Source organism: Triturus cristatus, chromosome 7 (genome assembly GCF_964204655.1).
Source record: "Triturus cristatus chromosome 7, aTriCri1.1, whole genome shotgun sequence".
NCBI classification, from domain to species: domain Eukaryota; kingdom Metazoa; phylum Chordata; class Amphibia; order Caudata; family Salamandridae; genus Triturus; species Triturus cristatus.
This window is the reverse complement of record NC_140590.1, coordinates 1755247948-1755267688: the sequence shown is the minus strand read 5'-3', so window position 1 is coordinate 1755267688 and position 19741 is coordinate 1755247948. Positions and strand designations below refer to the sequence as shown.

The window sequence follows — 19741 nt, the reverse complement described above, 5'->3', positions numbered from 1 at the left end:
CTGCAGAGAGCGCTGACGTGTTTTGAAGTCTTTTGTAAGGACCATGATTTGGTGATAAATGTGAACAAAACAAAATTCATACTCCTTCACAAACGTAAAGCTATAAAGAGTAGAGTCTACATGACCATGGAACAACTTGAACAAACCGATGTTTTTACTTACTTAGGGATCACCCTAGGCTGCAAATTGAACTGGAAACAACAGTTTGAACTCATGGCCCTTAAACATCGTCAATTGGCAGGAGCTCTATTAAAAGAACATAAGCTCTCACAAACTAAGCCGACAGACCCTCTATTAAAGGTCTATAATACTAAGGCCAGGGCTTCCACACTCTACGGTGCGGAACTCTGGGGTTTTGACAACTTAACACTGTGAGTTACTGCACTGAACAAATTTATGAGAGAACTTGCGGGTCTCCCACAAAACACACCACTCAGGCCCCTTTATTTTGACCTGGGATGCAACACTTTGGACGAGGCAGCAAAGTTTAGACCAATTGCATTTTGGCGTAGATTATGGTCCACTCTAGAGTTATCGGACTGCGCTAATGCTCTACAGGATGTTAGAACAGCCGACACATCATGTAAGATAACTAGGCTCCAAAAGGTGAAGTGCATATTGGTGAACATGGGCCTGAGCCACGTTTGGGATGATCCAGCTGGTAATCTGTTTCCATCAAAAAAAGACTTAAGGGAGGCTTATTGGTCTATGGTCAAAACAAATAGCACATGTACCATAAGGAACACCTCACTGACTGGAATTTTTTTGAAGCATAAACTAAGTCCCTCGTATGAAAAGTTCTTGGATGTCATAACTAAGCCGAACAATAGGAGACTGTTCTATCAATTCCGTGTTGGCACGCTTCCAGTCAATAGCTTTACCCAAAAGTGGCATAACATTTCTGATAGCAAATGCCCATGTTGTACCGAGCAAGAAGAATCAGTCCCACACATCTTATTTGTATGCCCTGCCTCTTGGCAAATGGGACAAATTGTTAAAACCAAATGGGACAAATGGTTAAAACCAACATGTGTTAATATGGGAACAAGGTCATGTGCTATAGCACTAAGAATATGGAAGACCAACACCAATGAGTCATTTGTGATAGCCATAGCGAAATTCCTTAATTAGATGTGGCGAATTCGTAGCAACCATTTACAGCAGGCGATAACGCCAAGTAGTACCACTTAGTAAGACGTGTCTGCCATTGCCATTGCTCTTGTAGTTTAAAAATTCAATAGGGGGCTTTCTATATCTGATTGTTTAGGTGTAAGTAAGATTTGCCTAGCCGAGGTTAACTTAGCGTTATAGTGTTATTTAGGAATATAGGTATATGATAAAGATGTAATTAGGATTATACTCACCTCTATTCCCCCTGTTGAAAAGGCTAATGTTATACTTCCCTTTTTTTTTTTGTTTTTTTTAATCTGTCCATTTGTATCCATTTGATGTTGTTAAATGTCCACTCTGGTGTTTTAAGCTTTGATAATTGGTATTTTTTAAACATTTTATGATCTTGTACCGCTATTAGTCCTCACGCCTTTGTTAAATGTTAATTGCTAAGTGATGTAGTTGTATAGTTGTTCTTTTTTAAATTACATTCTACTTTTTGAAACAGAAGGGGGATGGGAGCACACTGCTACCTCCCAGCACAGTTCGCCCCTTTGCATCCTGGTACATACAGTTCAATTTAAATGCTTACTTGAAATTTTGCATAGTGTCTCACCAAAGTTGGTGCAGGTTAGTGCTGTTAATCTCTAGACACATGTGTTTCTGGATTTCATCCTTCTTCAGTAGAGATAAAACGAAATTCTTCTGGGGTTTGCTGAGAAAGCTGCCACAATACTCTCAGGTCTCTGTACCTCTCCCTGGCGCACAGGTGCCTCCCATGAGCTCGTCAGCCCAGTGGCTCAAGGGAGCCTTTTTGAAACAGAAGGGGGATGGGAGCACACTGCTACCTCCCAGCACAGTTCGCCCCTTTGCATCCTGGTACATACAGTTCAATTTAAATGCTTACTTGAAATTTTGCAGAGTGTCTCACCAAAGTTGGTGCAGGTTAGTGCTGTTAATCTCTAGACACATGTGTTTCTGGATTTCATCCTTCTTCAGTAGAGATAAAACGAAATTCTTCTGGGGTTTGCTGAGAAAGCTGCCACAATACTCTCAGGTCTCTGTACCTCTCCCTGGCGCACAGGTGCCTCCCATGAGCTCGTCAGCCCAGTGGCTCAAGGGAGCCTTTTTGAAACAGAAGGGGGATGGGAGCACACTGCTACCTCCCAGCACAGTTCGCCCCTTTGCATCCTGGTACATACAGTTCAATTTAAATGCTTACTTGAAATTTTGCAGAGTGTCTCACCAAAGTTGGTGCAGGTTAGTGCTGTTAATCTCTAGACACATGTGTTTCTGGATTTCATCCTTCTTCAGTAGGGAGGCACCTGTGCGCCAGGGAGAGGTACAGAAACCTGAGAGTATTGTGGCAGCTTTCTCAGCAAACCCCAGAAGAATTTCGTTTTATCTCTACTGAAGAAGGATGAAATCCAGAAACACATGTGTCTAGAGATTAACAGCACTAACCTGCACCAACTTTGGTGAGACACTCTGCAACATTTCAAGTAAGCATTTAAATTGAACTGCATGTACCAGGATGCAAAGGGGCGAACTGTGCTGGGAGGTAGCAGTGTGCTCCCATCCCCCTTCTGTTTCAAAAAGGCTCCCTTGAGCCACTGGGCTGACGAGCTCATGGGAGGCACCTGTGCGCCAGGGAGAGGTACAGAAACCTGAGAGTATTGTGGCAGCTTTCTCAGCAAACCCCAGAAGAATTTCGTTTTATCTCTACTGAAGAAGGATGAAATCCAGAAACACATGTGTCTAGAGATTAACAGCACTAACCTGCACCAACTTTGGTGAGACACTCTGCAACATTTCAAGTAAGCATTTAAATTGAACTGCATGTACCAGGATGCAAAGGGGCGAACTGTGCTGGGAGGTAGCCGTGTGCTCCCATCCCCCTTCTGTTTCAAAAAGGCTCCCTTGAGCCACTGGGCTGACGAGCTCATGGGAGGCACCTGTGCGCCAGGGAGAGGTACAGAAACCTGAGAGTATTGTGGCAGCTTTCTCAGCAAACCCCAGAAGAATTTCGTTTTATCTCTACTGAAGAAGGATGAAATCCAGAAACACGTGTCTAGAGATTAACAGCACTAACCTGCACCAACTTTGGTGAGACACTCTGCAACATTTCAAGTAAGCATTTAAATTGAACTGCATGTACCAGGATGCAAAGGGGCGAACTGTGCTGGGAGGTAGCAGTGTGCTCCCATCCCCCTTCTACATTCTACTTTTTAACCTTTTACGATGATACTGTACATTTTTCATGACTATCTTTTATGATCAGTGTGACTGAAATAAAGATGATTTGAATTGAATCCCCAAAGGTCAGCTCCATAAAGGGCTGACCACACAGCTTTTGCATTGTAAATCTATAAGGCAGGTACAATGGGTTTACAGTTATTTTATTGACATGGGACTTCTATGTCATAGCGGATGTCATTTTTGTACCTAGATATTCAAACAAGTCCACCTTTTCAAGAATTGTTACCCCTAATGCTACCCTGCATTTGTAAGTTTTATGCTGATTGAATGTCATATATTTGGGTGTAGCTGCATTGATCTCCAGTCTGCGATTGCGGCGGAACTCCTGAAAGTGACTCAACAATTGTTGAAGCCTGCTAGGGGTGTTGGAGATCAATAGAGTGTCATCAGAAAAAAAGGAGGATAGGTATTTTCACATTAGCAAGGAAGGGTGCGTCAGTGGGGTACTGGGAAAGGAAGTGCACTATATCGTTCAGGTATAAAGAAAACCTTATAGGAGACGGACTGGCTCCCTTATTAACATAAATCCAATAAGTAAGCTGTCCCTGCACACCCCATCGAATTTTGGCATATTTGCCGTCATACAAGCGGATAACTAATAATACAATTTCAGGAGGCATTCCCATGTCTTGGAGCACATGCCAAAACTTTTGACGCGGGACCAGGTCAAATGCGGATTTGAAATTGACAAATCCAACATACAAATTGCCTCTGAGCACCATTTTCAAAATATAAAAGTAAAAAACAAAAGATCTGGTCAATAGAGATGGGCTTTTTACGAAAGCCAGCTTGCAAGGGTGTTAGTACATCATTTTCGTCAATACAGTCCTGAATCTTAATCAGTACTAAATGACAAACTACCTTTTGTATTTTTGTATACAATCTATTAGACTAATTGGACTATAATTTGCTGGCAAATTTCTATCGCCCTTTTTAGTTTGAGCCTAGCGTTGCAGCGCATGTGCTGCGCGATCTGCGAGGCATGCAGTATTCAGTATAGGGTGGAAGCGTCGTGGAAGCTCCGCCCACTCTCCACCCATCTTTTTCATTGGCTTAGTTCCTAAATGCTGCTTTCCGATTGTTTATAGGCTTGTTGGTCCCTACTCATGATGGCCATGTCCTCAATTGTATCCTTCCATGGCTACTGGCCCCGCCCCTTCCCCACAGTCCGTGACTTCTCGGCCCCCCTCACCCACCCCCAATCCCGTTTGTGCCTTCTCGCCCACACACCCGTTTCCAATGCAATAGGTCTCTCATAAATCCGAGTCCTATTGCTTTGCAAATGCTTGTTTCCATTTCAAGCACTGTGTGACAATTGAAACAGTTTCCTTGTAATTTTAAGAGTTTTACATTCATTTAGACATGTGGGAACCCATTGGGCTGTGGCTGTTACGGGAGACCAGTCCACAGATTTGGTAAATCTGTGTATGGGGGTGTTCTGACAACCTCGTCCCTACCCCCGCCGTTCCACGGACTATATCACAGCCGAAGGCCCAGGCAGCGGACAGCTGTTCCAGGACTCTACGCCAGTCTTAAAATGGCAGCCGTGCCGAGGACTCGCTGAGCATTGTGCTCGCCTTTCCCGCCTGCTGCTGCCGGAGCTGCCTTCCCTGGATACCTCACTCGGTATAGCGCTGCCTCAGAGCCTTCTGCGGCACGGCGCTCCGGCACGGGCTGGGTGCCACTGTTAGCACTGCGACTATGAAATGGCGGCCCATCCTTTCCAGGCCCAGCAGCAGCACCGGTGAAAGGTGAATGCGTCTCCTGCCGCTATTGTCCTGAGGGTGTCTGTTCAGGCTCTTCTCACCCCAGTCAAGGCACGGACACTAAAGGAGGGCCCTTTTTGCAAACATAGGGGGTTTAACAAGTTTCATTTTCTGATGTCTTGTTTTTGTTTAACGAGCAGTTTTGTTATTTTTATTTTTTCTCCTTTAATATTATTTCCCCCCTCTGCCAGCAATGAAAAAACAAAACTGCCCACCCTCTTCTGTTACAGATGAAACTCCTCTCCCGAGTGACATCCTTTACTGGATGACCATGATAGGTCACCACTTTATGCCCAATTCCTTTTAATTAACAATGCATGTTTCAGAGGCCCAGCAACGTATGATCATGTCTAGCGGTGCTTTTTAAAAAATAGAATCGCTGGGAGGAATAAGCACACAGGATAAATGTTTTAATGCATTTTTATTATTGTTGGTAGGGTTTTCTTTTTGCAGCAGACTGTTGTGTTATACGGTGCCTTTGGGCAAATGGTAGTTGTATTTTTATTACTTTTTGTACGTAAGATGATGCCTCCCTCTCCCATTCTGTAAATACATGAATAATTTATATGTTGAATGGCTACCGGTCTGCATGTGAAAATGGTGTCATATTCATATGAAGCACTGACTCACGAGCACCGAAACGCACATTAAGTATTCTGTTGTTGCTCTTATTCTATGGAGTGGATAGGGGTGCATTTATTCGAGAAGCTCCAGTTTGACGAGGTAGATGACGATGACTGCACCTTGCCTGCTTTTGGATACAATGGGGCATATTAACAAGCAGGCGATACAAAATTATCGCCGCTTTTGCGTCCGTTTTCGGCCGAAAAGCGGCGATACTTTTATCGCTATATTAGCAAGGCCACGCTAACGCGTGAAACCTCGCTGTAGCGTGAGGATTTCTAACGCCCAGCTTTGCATCTCTAATTAGTGGGCGTTCCTGACCTAACATGATAGGAGAAATGTCGCTAAGCGACATTTCTCCTATCATCAAGCCCCACGCTATGAAGCATAGCGTCAGGAAAAGTAGCGATAACTCCTGTTATCGCTACTTTCCTAACACCTGCTTCAGGACTGACTTAGCCATGATATCCTATGGGAGGAGGATATCATGGCTAAGTTTGTCAGTCCCTATCAACAAGCTAACGTGAAATTATCGCTGGGTTTCCAGCGATAATCTCACGTTAGCCACTTAGCGTGAGGATTTTTATCGCTATTGAGATAAGCGTTGCTAATAGCATGCTATCTCAGCGATAAAAATCCACGCTAGCCGGCGATAATTATCCTAGCGCTAAGTGCGCTTACCGATAATTATCGCCGGTTGTTGTTGATATGCCCCTATGTTGGTTATTTTATCCAGGGTTTTCTGCCACCATACATTTGCCTTAAAGCACTGAGACGGGAACGGGGGATGGTGAGGGGTATGGATGGAAAGTTGGAATAGGTCGTTATTTACTACTGCGTTGGTGTAATGAAAACCCGTCTTATTCTGTTTGCATTTGAGGACCAATTGTGTCTTGGAGAGGTCTTGAAAATTAATCAGAATTTGAAAGTGGTTGCTTTGATTAAACCGGTCGGTGTTATTCAGTGCCGTCGATAATTATTGTCAAATAGGTATAATCGGCAGCCGGCTACAGTCTTTTTCTTTCATACTGAAGTTTCATACTGTGCTGTCATGTTGAAAGTAGGCTATACTTACGTTTCTGTAAGCCACCTAACACCTTTTGAAAAGAAGAAAGCACTTCCATTCTGCAGTACAGTGATCTGCATAAAACTCATAGGCAGGGTACCGAGCCAAGCCCTTTTGCGGCAACTTATGCCCACTTTAAAGTGCATAATTTGCAACTGGTTCTGTCTAGTGCTGTCAAACTGGAAAAAGAATTGTACAAGCCTTCCTCAAATCAAGGTCAGATCACTAGCAGAATGTAATTTTTACTTTCTTTAGAATAAAACTGCAGTCGCCACAGAATGGAATGTTCAACATCGTTTCACACTGAATGCACTGAAACATTTGTTGATTGGTCAATGATTACTGAAAAACTCATCTATACTGAAGCTAAGAATTCCATGAAAAGGAAAAAGAGCAAGAAGTCCGAGGTGGGCTTCACTGGAATGTTTACTCAGTCAGGAAAGGTAACTCCCCTATGTATTTAGCTCGTAGCCTTTTTTAGGTCTCGACTACGCAGCGCGCATGCGCTACATAGGAAGGAGACCTTTAGAAATCGGTTCTGTTTTTCAGGCAAAAACGTGCACACGTTGCATTGCTTTGAATCGCAACGCAAGCACGTTTGGCAATTCCCTTGCAGGAGCGAGCTTTGAAACCATCTGTAATTAACAGATGGTTCCTGCTCGCTCCCGCAAGGGAAACAGGTGCAGGCCCCCTCCTCTCTCCCCTCCCCCTGCTGCCTCCTCCTCTCATGTCAAACTTGTTGTTCAAAGGCTTGCTGGGAGAACGTGCAGCTGAAACGAAGGCCTGTGCGGAGGAGATTCCTGCGGGGCACGTCCCGACACTGCTGCGTCCAGCTGTGCTCCACTGCATAAATTACAGCTCTGTCAGCAGTTCCCTCTTTACTGCGGTGAAGACAAAAGCACTCTATTGCCAAGGCAGGATGCCCATCTTCTCCAATGGATACAGATTGCAGATGGAGCTCTGCGCGCAGCGCGCCACCATGCTGGCCTGTCATGGTACATCTTTCGGGAGGGATAAGAAGGCAGCATTGAGGGAGTAGTTTGTGCATAACCGGCTCTTCAGAGTGATGTCCTCCACACCCCTCCATAGTGTCATTGGTATCACCCACTCCTGTGTTTACTTTAACAGGAGCGACAAATAACGGAGTAGGCCTAATATACTCGTGCACTCCGGCCACCCGGACTGTGAGCTAAGTACCAACTACGCCCTGTTTCATATACAACCATTTCCCAAGCAGACTACGTTGTGCCTCAGTTTTTTCACATTTGCACAAATCACGGTGCTGGCTCTCAGGTGGCCACCTATTCATTACTAGCTATCACTTAGAGACAATCAAATGTTCATAAGGACTTCAAAAGCCCCTCATACAGTTCATCCTTTGTTGAAGGGGTCCCAATTATGCCCATCATAAAACTTAACTCATTACCTTGCCAACCCGGTTAGCAGGCCATCGGGTGTGCCTGAGCTGCGACAGCCGTGTTCTGGTCAGGGTACCCAGATGTATTTTTTCAATGCCACCTGGCCGTGCAGTTAGGCACCCCTCTCCCGTCTGTCCTCCTCTCCGCCTTGGGTATGCCCTTTACCGCATGTTCTGGAAATATGTACGTTTTGCTGCTAACACCGTACCCGATCAAATCTGCTGATATTTACCACAAGAAAAATTGCAAATAATTACAAAACAAATGATACATCCGTCTGTTAGTCCTATAAAAATTTGTAACAGGTGCAATTTATCACACTTGATAAATTCCCACACCCAGTAGCTGGAGTTTAAGAAATAGGGCCCCAAACATCAGTCACCTGTAACAAGGCTCACAGATTGCGAATCTGCATTTGGAACGTAAAATTAGGCTCAAGGGATTACCAAAGGGCATTAAATGGGTAGATGCTTTAAGGAACTAAATACCTGGGCTTCCTTAATTGAAAGGGAAGTGCTAGCAGATTATAATACTTTTAATGGGCGAGTACTAACACTTCTCAGTAGCAAACATATACTCTGCGATAACAAGTACTTGCACTTTTATAAACATCAAGGCCAGCCTTCTTTTTGAAGAATGTTTTATGAGTCTTCTGATATCGGGTCCCCTGTGGCCCTGTATGTAACCACATGTACAGAAAATCACTGCAGTGGGCATAGGTATTAGTAAGTGCATACGGTTTGGAGAAAGTAATGCTAAGCTGCATTCCCTGCTCCATAAGTAGCGCCGTTTGTGCAGGGAGACGCAGCTTGTATAGTATAATACAGGAACTTTAATACTGCCACTTATTATGACCCAAGTCATCATTGGAACAGAGCTCTCGAATTTATAAGTAGCTGAGAAATTCCAGGTTTTTCCACTGTATTCTTTGATTTGGTGTCTTGTTTGTCCAGTTATCAAATCAAGAGAACAAACCCTAGAAAGTAAACAAAAATCCGGCAATGGAGGAGTTAATAACTGGGGAATGTAAAGGTGCTGCCCAAGTGACCTATTTACATGTGTAAGCGGCGTCAGTCAATGTTATTGTTCTTCTGGAAATGCACTATGACACCCATGAGTAGCATAAAACAAGCATTGACATAGCCAATAGGTCTCGCCTTTGGGGCCTTATAAGTATTTAGTTATGCAGCACAATATCCTTGGTGCAACAACATCAACTGTTGCATGGTTAAACACTTATAAGATCCCAAAGGCGAGACCTATTGGCTATGCCAATGCTTGTTCTATTATCCGCCTTTGTTTCCTTTGTCCCACTTATTGGCAAGACCAGAAACGACGCATAGTCAGTTAAAAAAAAAAAAAAGAGGTCAGGATGAAGAGGGAGCTTTAGCAAATATACCCTAACCTGATCACTTTACTTCGCTGTTGTATATCATGCATTTCGAAAATGGAATGCCAAACAAACGTACCAACAGGACCTGTGGTGGAAGAAAAGTGCTGGTAATGCAAAGAAACATAAAGGGAAAAAAGGGTGTCACCAACATGTCCTTATTTTTATGCCTGGCTCCCTTCGGATTCCCATCATTTTTTGCTGAAATAAAGGCAAGGCTGTAAACCTGGGAGGGCTTGAGTGCGTAGATCAGATTAGTTATAATGTAGTTATACTATGAAAGATCACATTGGCCTACTGTTCTTTACTTTGTAAAACTACAGAAGCTGCATTTGCTTCAGCAGAATGGGCAAATATCTTTTTGAGACTGGATGAGAACTTAACAGTCATGGCAATGGGAGAACGCAGGTATCAATACATCAAGTAAAGAAGAGGCGGAAGATCGACAACTGGTGCATTTACCCCATAACAAGAAGCATAGCAGTACTTCTGAATTCATTGTTTCAATAAATATTAAGGGGCAGATCTATATTGGAGATGCGCCACTTTTACGCGGCCGTTGCGTCACTTTTGTGACGCAGCGGCGGTGTAAACCCTGCGCCACGTTGCGCCATATTTACATCGTGACGCATCTATGGAGATGCGTCACGGTGTAAAGCCCTGCGCCACGTAAAACCTGCGTCAGGTTTCACGTGGGCGTGTCGACAGAGGGGGGGGCGTTCCGTCGCAGGAACGCCCCTGAAAAGTGACTCAGTCAAATCTATAAGATTTGACTGAGTCACTTTCCCAACGCTGATGCGCCAAAACCCTGCGCCTGCTTGAAGCAGGCGTAAGGCTTGACGCACCATGTTAGGGATAGGGTAGGTTGGAACAGTGCTGGAGTTGCGTCGCGCTTGCGACGCAACTGAAGCACTGCGCCAACCTTACGCCATCGGATGCGTCACGCATCTGTTTATTCCTGCGCCATGATGCGCCGCATTGTAAATGCGGCGCATCATGTGTTGCGCAAGGGTAAACTTGCGTGACGCATCATTCCTGGCGCATCCTTGCTGATTTGCAGGGATGCGCCAGGCAACATAAATCTGCCCCTAAGATTTCAGTGCGAGGAAAACCTCCTTCAGCAGAAACATGCTGATATGTAACCATTTTTATGGATAATGACAATATCAGTCCAGCCATTTGATTGGTATTACTCTGCTTTTCAAAACTACATTAGAGTTCAGTACGGTATATGGTCGCCAAATCAATGGGTAAGATTTTTAAATGTCACTTGAAGCACTCTCCATCCTAAGCAGTTTCACTCACTTTTGTGTGCCAAGAACAGCAAGGACGGGTTTCTTAGTGAAGAGAGTTTGAATGGCAGCGCTTACTCCAGGACACTTTGTAGTACCAGCCTGGATCATCAAGTGCATTATAATAATACAAAGATGACAAATATTTGTAGCAATTTTGAACAATCCACATGAAATTTAATTTGTGTGGAGCAAAAATCATTTGGATTTGTTATGTCCATTTTGGTCAACTAGGTGATATTTATTGACCAGGAAAACATGCCAATATGAATTAAAAACTGTGCAGGTAACAGAACCCAAACTAAATCAGTTTAGCTTTCTGTAGGAAACTCTCCATTGACCCATGTGGTTCCACCTTATACATAACACTTCATACCCTCCTGGGCATACCTGCAACCCCCTCTTTCTCGAATGTGTGTACACGTCCACACTTCTAGAGTGTATCGCCACAGCTGCTTATCGTCAGTCGGGTCTTCTAGAGTGTTTGGCCTTCGCTCAACCCCCCCCCCATAAGCAGCTGTGGCGATACACTCTAGAAGTGTGGACGCGTACACACATTCGAAAAAGAGGGGGTTGCAGGTATGCCCAGGAGGGGCAACAACACAGTAAAAACATAAAAAGATTGTTGCAGTGTGACGAGAACTGACCCTTGCCCTGAAGAAATTGCCGTAAGTTCAATCATGGCAATGAAACATGTTGGTCCTCTATAAACAAAATAGATAGTTGGCAACAGTGTGTTTTGGTTTTAATGCAAGCAGACCCGCAGCATAGAATAAAACAGTATAGCCAGTTGTTGTCTAGCCCATTTTTAATTTCGGAATAGCGGTATTCACGTCTAGTTCCCGCTGCTCCGTTATTGGGTCAGAATAGGTGGGCATACCGATAAGATATCCAATTGCCGGTCTCACGATTCACAACTCTGAGCACGTAACTTTTTCTCTATTCTTCTTACACTTTTTCTGTTGTGGCTTGGCAGCAGCTGATGATGAGAACCTGAGTTTACGGGTGAGAACCTGTCTGTGAACTCCCATGGTGTTGCTCCCTTGAGGCGCTGCCAGCCTTTTCACCACCTTTTTTCTTGACACTTGACTCTTTGCACTACAAGGTGGGAATAACCGGGGGAGACTAAGTACAAGATTTTTATACAAAGGTGAACATGGATTCCTACAACAGACAGTCTAGCTGTAGCTGCTGTTGATGTACATAATTTTGTGTGGCCTATGATGGCGAAGGGAAATCCAACCATTGTGTTCAACTAAAGGATCAGGTCCTTATCGTGTTGTAAGATAATAGAGGGCTCTCAATTTAAATCAAAACAAATAGCCTAAGTATGCTTACTTTATCCATTACTTTTTAGGTCCACCATTCGAGACCTCTTGTATGTAACTTTAGTATATATTTATTATATACTTCTATGCGAATGTACTTTGTGGGCTCTGGAGATCAACCCTAGGACTTGTCTGCTTATGATTAGGGACTTTTTTTCTGTTCAACTGCCTCTATTTAACTGTCTTGATAGAATACGACCAGCAGAGGTCAGTAAAATACCAGAGATGCTTTCTGCTGAGAGACTTTCTTTTTTAAATTTTTCTGGCAACTGCCTATGTTTAACTTTCTTGATGGAAAACGACCAGCTGAGGTCAGTAAAATATCAGAATCACTTCAGCATTCTCTAGATTCCAGTCCGTAGAAATTGTCTTCCATGGGCACCCGTAGGCAATAATATTTTTTTCAAATCATGTCCTGATTTTCTATTAAAACACTGCTTTGGACTATACAATTTCCCTATGAAAGGCAATATTTCTCTCCATGTGTTCCCATACCTGGCGTGTCATGAAGTTTGGTGCTTACTTTCCCTCCATGTTAAAGAATAGTAGATGTTTCAGGGCCCAGGCTAATGTGCGGCACAGTTAAATACATATAAGGTCCCAAAGGCGAGACCGATTGCATTGCAAATGCTTGTTATAGATTGGTATCACTTCAGCACCGTTCCATGAATCCAGGATTGGAGCGCCCTTGCAACGGCATTAGCAAGAATAAGTGTATATTTTGACCAGTTTTCTTTATCATAGCTGAATATATACCTTTGGGCCTGGGGCCCTGCCAATTGTAATGGCATCAAGCAAAGCAATAATGTCACACTGCGAGCATCATAACTAGGGGATTCAATTTCTAGGGGCGACCCATCAGCGGAGACAAGAGTATCATCAGAATACAAGTTCTTAAAGTGTTCAAACCAGTCTGATGGGGATATATATTTAGAGGGATGGGGCGCAGAGCCATTGCCACCCCATTCTAACAGAGACCAGAATTTAGTAGTGTCATTAACAGAACATGTTTCTTTTAGGTCCCACCACCTCTTTTTGTCACACTCCCTTTTGGCTTTGGACAGGATCAGCTTACAAGGCTTCCTAGTAGAACAGATTTGAGATTTATCTTTCGCTGTAATGGCCAAAGCCAAACATTTTCTTGACTGTCTACATTCCTTGTCGTACCAGGAACTAGGGTTATGAGCGCGCCTGCGAGTATGGGACACAGGAACAATTAAGTATGACAAAAAAATGCTCAAACTTTATGTAGGACACTTATTGCTATTACATCCACTTCCCCGTAGAGCCACGTGTTCAGCTTAGCTAGAACGACTTGCAAATCCGAACTAATGGCAGGCATGGTATCAGGGTGGGCAGCTGCTTGTCACCATCTAAGTCGACGCGCTATCAGTGGATAGTTCAATGTCCCCTAAGGGAAGGCAGGAGGGGATCAGATGGCTACCTACCACAGAATGCAAACATACTGAGACAAAATGGGATGCGATCACTCAGCGTTCTTTCCATGACAACCAGGAGAGGAATCACTCTGCTCCACTCGTGGAGGTTCGTCAACGGGGCCATGAATCAAAAGGGTTAAAGAATTGAATGATTGCTCCCAGTAGCTTAAGATGTAGCCCCTCTGAGTGTATGGGCACAATAATGTTTTTCTTGCATTGATCTTGCATCCAGTAACATTTGTGGTTTGTGTTTCCCCTTCCCTGACACAGGTCGTAAACGTTTATGTGGGATGGGAGGTACATGGCTGTTATATGAATAGCAAAGACTCACAATTGTTAAAGCCCGATTTGTATGGCTCTAAGGATATACCAGTCTGTGACCTAAAAATTAAGGACAGATCTCAGCAGCAAGAGCCATGCCCACTAATCTCACTGTCCATTTATTGACTTGTCCAACTTTAGTGTATTTCTATTGACTTGCCCAACTTTTGTGTGTGTCTGTAGGGCAGCTTATAAACTTTTGTTCCAAAATCATTTTAAATTTCAGTAAGAGCTTTCCCCTTTTCTTCAGTAAACCCGAGCAGCCGAGGAACTAGTCCGTGGTCAAACCTGAATGGGTGTGGAGGATCACCAAAGTGCTTAACACCCTGGGTGCCCAGCCAGAAGTGGAGGGTAAATGTGATCATTTCCACACTGGGATGATAGGACTTTCAGCAGCTGCGCTCCGCCCTGTGTGGCCATTAAGACATACACAAGTGTGAGTTCCTGGTGGTGTTAAATTGGCTGAAATCTGACACTAAATTAAGAATATCTAAAAAGAATGTAACAACCTTCATATACCTCTTTGTGAGCGAGGCAGGCAGCAGTAACGTTTTAAGGATATTGATGTAGAAGTGCCAGGTCAGTTCACCAGGACCGTTGTGACTCAGGGCAGCCAGGCCATCCCTGTGGCAAGCACTGTGCCTGTTCTTAGAAACACAGGCCCCAGGTGCTGCTGAGAGCTCACTGGATGACCTGGTGTTTAGAAACTAACTATAAAGGAGAAGCAAGGTGAAAACTCAAGACCTGGACAGTGCTGACAGAGAGGAACCCTAGTTCAGCTGAACATGTATCGCTCTTTTTTCCCCCCAGGTGGATCTTTAACAATTTTCATTACAGCGGAAGCTAGACAGAGTCAATACAATTTTGGGCAGATTTACAAACGTCTTGTGATGGATTTACGTCACAAAAATGTTGCAAATGTTTTCTTTATTTACTTCTTCTGCGCTGGAAAGTTGCCTGAAAGCGATGCAAAGAAGCGCAAATCACTCTGCATCCAGTGCTTTCCATGGGTGGTGCATGGGTGCTCCTGTGCAACCACCCATGGTGTTTGCTGCAAACCCCTATCTACTTACAATAGTAGACAGGGCTTTGCTTAAAAAACCCACTTTGAAGCAGGTGTTCATAAAAAGGAGAAATGCCTTTATTTCCCCTGACGTTTCCCACTTTGCATGTGCGCTGCACTGTACAGCACACAACGTGGGAAATGTTTAAGTAAACATAGTCCGCCTCCAGTACAAAACCTATGCTAGACTCATGCATACAACCTTCCACTAAGGTGCAAAGGGGTCTGCATGGCGCTCGACAGCAGGATTGTGTGCCAGCATTAGGAAGAGAGGAGGAGAGGGTTGTATCTCTGTAGATATGGCTCTGTCCTTCTCTCTCCCACTCTTGCAACGCAGCAACTTTAGGTGCTGCGCTACGTGAGCGTTGAGTGAATCTGGGCCTTACAATCGACACTTTCATCACAGCCCCTTCTTGAGTTAATATATACATCACTCATAATAAAAGAATGTCCATTGAGTGTTATTTTATTAAAAAAATAAAAATACTTTACTCATGTTTGGCAACAACATGTTAAGGCGTGACCCATTTGATCAGTAGCGGTACAAAAGGGGGTGGTGGTTTGATCAGTACCCTGCACCGCTGTCATTACTCTTGAGGTTCTTCAGGGGTCTCAGGATAGTGTGTTTTTGACAGAGAACACAACAGCAGCATCGAACAACACCAGAGCGCAGGGCTGCATCCGGCCCTTTTCAATACACAGTTCAGCAGCTGGTTCAGTTGTGCGCTCCTCGAGCACACGGATTCTCACAGCCCCGCTGTGATGCAGTCTGTAAATCCCAGCTGTAGGAAAGGCTACTGTCCCCCCCGGGAGCATGGGTCTCAGTCCACCATACAGGAACCCAAAGATTTACCTCTGGCCCCAGTCTTCGTCTCCACCGGTGTGCACGGCATCTTGCAGCAAAAGGTGAACACTGAGTAAACCATGGGTTCAGCTTAGAACGAGTACTGTGGCTGCTGTACTCCAGCTCAGTACTCAGATTCAATGTTGGCAAAAAACTTCAATGAGGGCCCAATCGGGGCAAAGTGCATTTTTGTTTTACGCGAGTCCCAGTTGCAGGACAGACCGTCACTGCAGAGCTGTCACATCCAGATGTGTTGTTGTCTTCAAAGTACCTCTGGCAAATCAGGTGCGGCTGCAACCTTCTCACCCATCAGAGCAGGACAATAACGAAAGTGCTGTAAGATTAAGGATCTTTTTTTGCGCTTTGGTTCATATGCGGACTCTTTGGTGCAGATCCACTTGCGTTTGCTGTAACATTCCGCGCTCTTCACTCTGTCATGGTTCAGGTAAGCACATTCAGAGAAATCTTCAACCACAAACCTACAACATAAAGAAAACAGTGTCAGATTTCGATTCTCTGCAAGTTTCCGTTTGGCACAGATTCAATGCTGCTAAAGGGCTTAGACACCTACGTATTTGAATAACAATATAATACAGAACAAGCATTTGCAATGCAATAGGTCTCGCATTTACATGAGTTTGAGCTATTGGCATTGTAAATGACAATGCCTTTAATTTATTGTTTGGTTTTTAAAACAGAAATAAAAGGCATTGTCATTTGCAAAGCTAATGGCTTAAACTCTCACAAATGCGAGACCTATTGCATTGCAAATGCTTTTTTTTATTTTGAGAGGGAGAGTACCAGCAATTCTCATGACAGATGTAATACTTTTAATGGAGAGTACAGGCACTTTCCAGAAACAAGCAGGGACTCTGGTAAAGAGTACTTGCATTTATATTTTTCCATTTTAACCCCTTCAGCGCGGCGCGGATTACCGCGCTGTGCTGAAGGTTCTATTGAGCGGGCGGGGCCGTGACGGAGCGGTTCCGTCATACGCACAGCGCGACCGACGCGCATGACGGAACCGCTCCGTCACACGCATCGAAGGGGTTAAGCACTGAACATACCTGCCCAAGAGCTACCTGTAGTGTCAATAAGGAAGATGTGTGTTTGTCTGCACATCTGTGTGTGTGCATGCACATGTGTATGTATATGTGCTTGTGTGTGTGCATGTGTGCACACATGCATATGTTTGTGTGCTTGTGTGTGTGTGTGCGCATATCTGTGTGCGCGTGCACATGTGTATGTATGTGTGTGCTTGTGTGTGTTTGTGTTCATATCTGTGTACATGTGCACTTGTTTATGTGTGTGTGTTTACAACATGCACAGCTTTCATTGTTATATGCCTCAGTTAGCACCCCAGCACTGAGTGCCCCGGTGCATAAGACTGTATAATCATTGACTGTCCTGGAGAAGGCTGCTGGATTCCAGGCCCGACGCCTGGGCAACGGGCTTGTGCGGTGTTGTATAATCATCCCACGTTGAAGGGAATGGATGCACTTATTCCTTTCTTGTGTGACATGCGGCATAGTGGCCAACAAAGAGGTCTGATTCATCTCTGCATTCTGCTATATTTGAAATTGAAGAAGATTTTTCGGTTGAATTGGGAGCGAAGTTGACAAGTAAACATGCTCGGGCAGCTTTCAGAGGATGTGTGGGAAGCGGTCACCAGGCCCAAGGGTGGAGCTAGACAGGATGTTTAAGTCCTCACTCTGGAAAGTCTTCCTGCAGACCAGACCGGAGATACAATGCCTTCCTGCAGAAAAATGTGTATCGGTGCTAAACTCTCTCTCTGCGGTCCTCGGCCTAGTGGCAACATGTTCCTGTGAGTATTTTTCTTTTTCTTAAAGATTAATCACAATGAGAGACAGCAAGAGAGATGGAAAGGGCTTGTCTGTGCCAGAGCGGTCAGATAACAGCATGCATGCACGGGTGGAGGGATGACAGCATGCATGCATGGGTGGATGGATGACAGCATGCATGCACAGGTGGACGGATGACAGCATGCATGCACGGGTGGACGGATGACAGCATGCATGCTCGGGTGGACGGATGACAGCATGCATGCACGGGTGGACGGATGACAGCATGCATGCACGGGTGGACAGATGACAGCATGCATGCACGGGTGGACGGATGACAGCATGCATGCACGGATGACAGCATGCATGCACAGGTGGACGGATGACAGCATGCATGCACAGGTGGACGGATGACTGGATGTGAACCATTATAATTTCCTAGGCGTTGAGAGTTGAAGCATCTGGTGGCATTATATGGCAGTACGTGCCCCTGCAAGATGTGTTTTGAACTCAGCAGTATGGTGGTAGCAAAGGAATGCCTGTTCTCTGTCTTCGATCGGTAGTCATGCCTGCGCGCTGCAGAAACATCTGCCATGCCTGCACACCGGCTGGCATTCTTTCGTCACATGATTGTTGGGAGAGATTAAAACAGCAGAAAGAGCTGTCTCGTACCATTGCATGTTCCTACCCCCAGGGTAACCCCCCCCCCCAGGGGATGGTCAATATGCCTGGACAGACAACGGCCTTGCATCTAAAAGTGTCTGCGTATTGTTGTAACAACTATGGAGGTTAGAGGGTGCAGGCATGTGTCCCCGAGATAACTACAGTGGAAAGGGTGTTCAGGTCTTCAACTAAATAATGGCTGTTGGATCCTCCTGGAGAGCAGCAGCGAGTACAGCAGGGTTAACAACACGCATTTGAATGCAATCGCGGCACTCGTGCTTTAGCTGTAAACATCTTAAGCTAAAGGGCAGGTGCCCTGATTGCTTCAAAAGTAAAGACATAGAAAAAACTTTTTTTTCTATTTCTTTACTTTTAAAGCAATCCGGGCACCTGCCCTTTAGCTTAAGATGTTTACAGCTAAAGCACGAGTGCCGCGATTGAAACCAAAGTAAATGAAGAGAAAACGAGCATTAAAAATGCAATAGATCTCGCCTTTGATTAAGTTAAAGCCATTTGCTTTGCTAATGGTATTGTATAGCAAACCAAATGGCTTTAATTAATAAAAGGCGAGACTTATTGCATTTTTAATGCTTGTTTATAGTGTTTTGTGGTCCGCTGAAGTGGTCTGTGGCGTGTAGGAGTTTGGGGCCAGATCTTATTTATTAAAGCAGAGGCGGATGTGCCTGTCAGGAAATGGAAGCGGTCAGTCACGACCGTGTGTGTCCCTTTCCGGTGTCTGCCGGGCCCTGTTTTAATCATGAGGGATGCCAGACCCACTCTCATTGCCTTGCTCGCCGGTTCTGTGCACTTGCGTCTGAGATGTGTGAGGAACCTAAAGAGACTCCGCATTTCATTTGTCTGAACCAGATGAAAGCGATTCGATTGGCTACTAATATCGTCGCTTTCAGCGCTTAGAAGCTTGAATGGTAAAGCGCTATGCGACTATTTGATTATCAATGTGGGACCGCGCTTGTTACTAATGCAGGTCGAACAAATTAAAAAAACTAAATTTAAGCTAAGAGTCAATCGTGGACACACAGCAGATCTTTAAACTATAGAGACAGTCACAATCTTCAAATATGGAGTGTGTAACATCTGAGTGAATCCAAGGACTCCGTATAAACATCAATAAACCACCACATGTTATTACTAGGGTGAATCACCCTGCCTACGAGCACCGTGGCGAAACACAATCGAAAATCAGTGCATGTGCTAATAAGGTCTCCTTATCACTAGTGGAAGCAGTGCTTCGTTCTAGTGCCAGGGGAGTTGGTGGGGTATTGATCTGAAATCAGTCTCTGTAGTGGGGAGTACTTACATTTACACCCCGATGTGCTTACAAATCCGGGGGCGGGA

The 19741-nt window shown here is 44.6% G+C and overlaps 1 protein-coding gene across 2 annotated transcripts in view; it reads right to left on the bottom strand.

Moving 5' to 3' along the window:
- Positions 1-15524: 15524 nt before the first annotated feature.
- Positions 15525-19741, bottom strand: part of LOC146813005 (uncharacterized) — a 194691-nt gene continuing 190474 nt past the window's right edge. Inside the window, exon 5 of one of the 2 annotated variants that reach the window (XM_085620027.1) lies at positions 15525-16399. In XM_085620027.1, coding sequence (XP_085476153.1) covers positions 16183-16399 — 217 coding nt within the window. In that variant the 3' untranslated portion in view covers positions 15525-16182. The remainder of the gene's footprint in view (positions 16400-19741) is intronic. The other variant, XR_014966940.1, reaches the window with a different exon arrangement.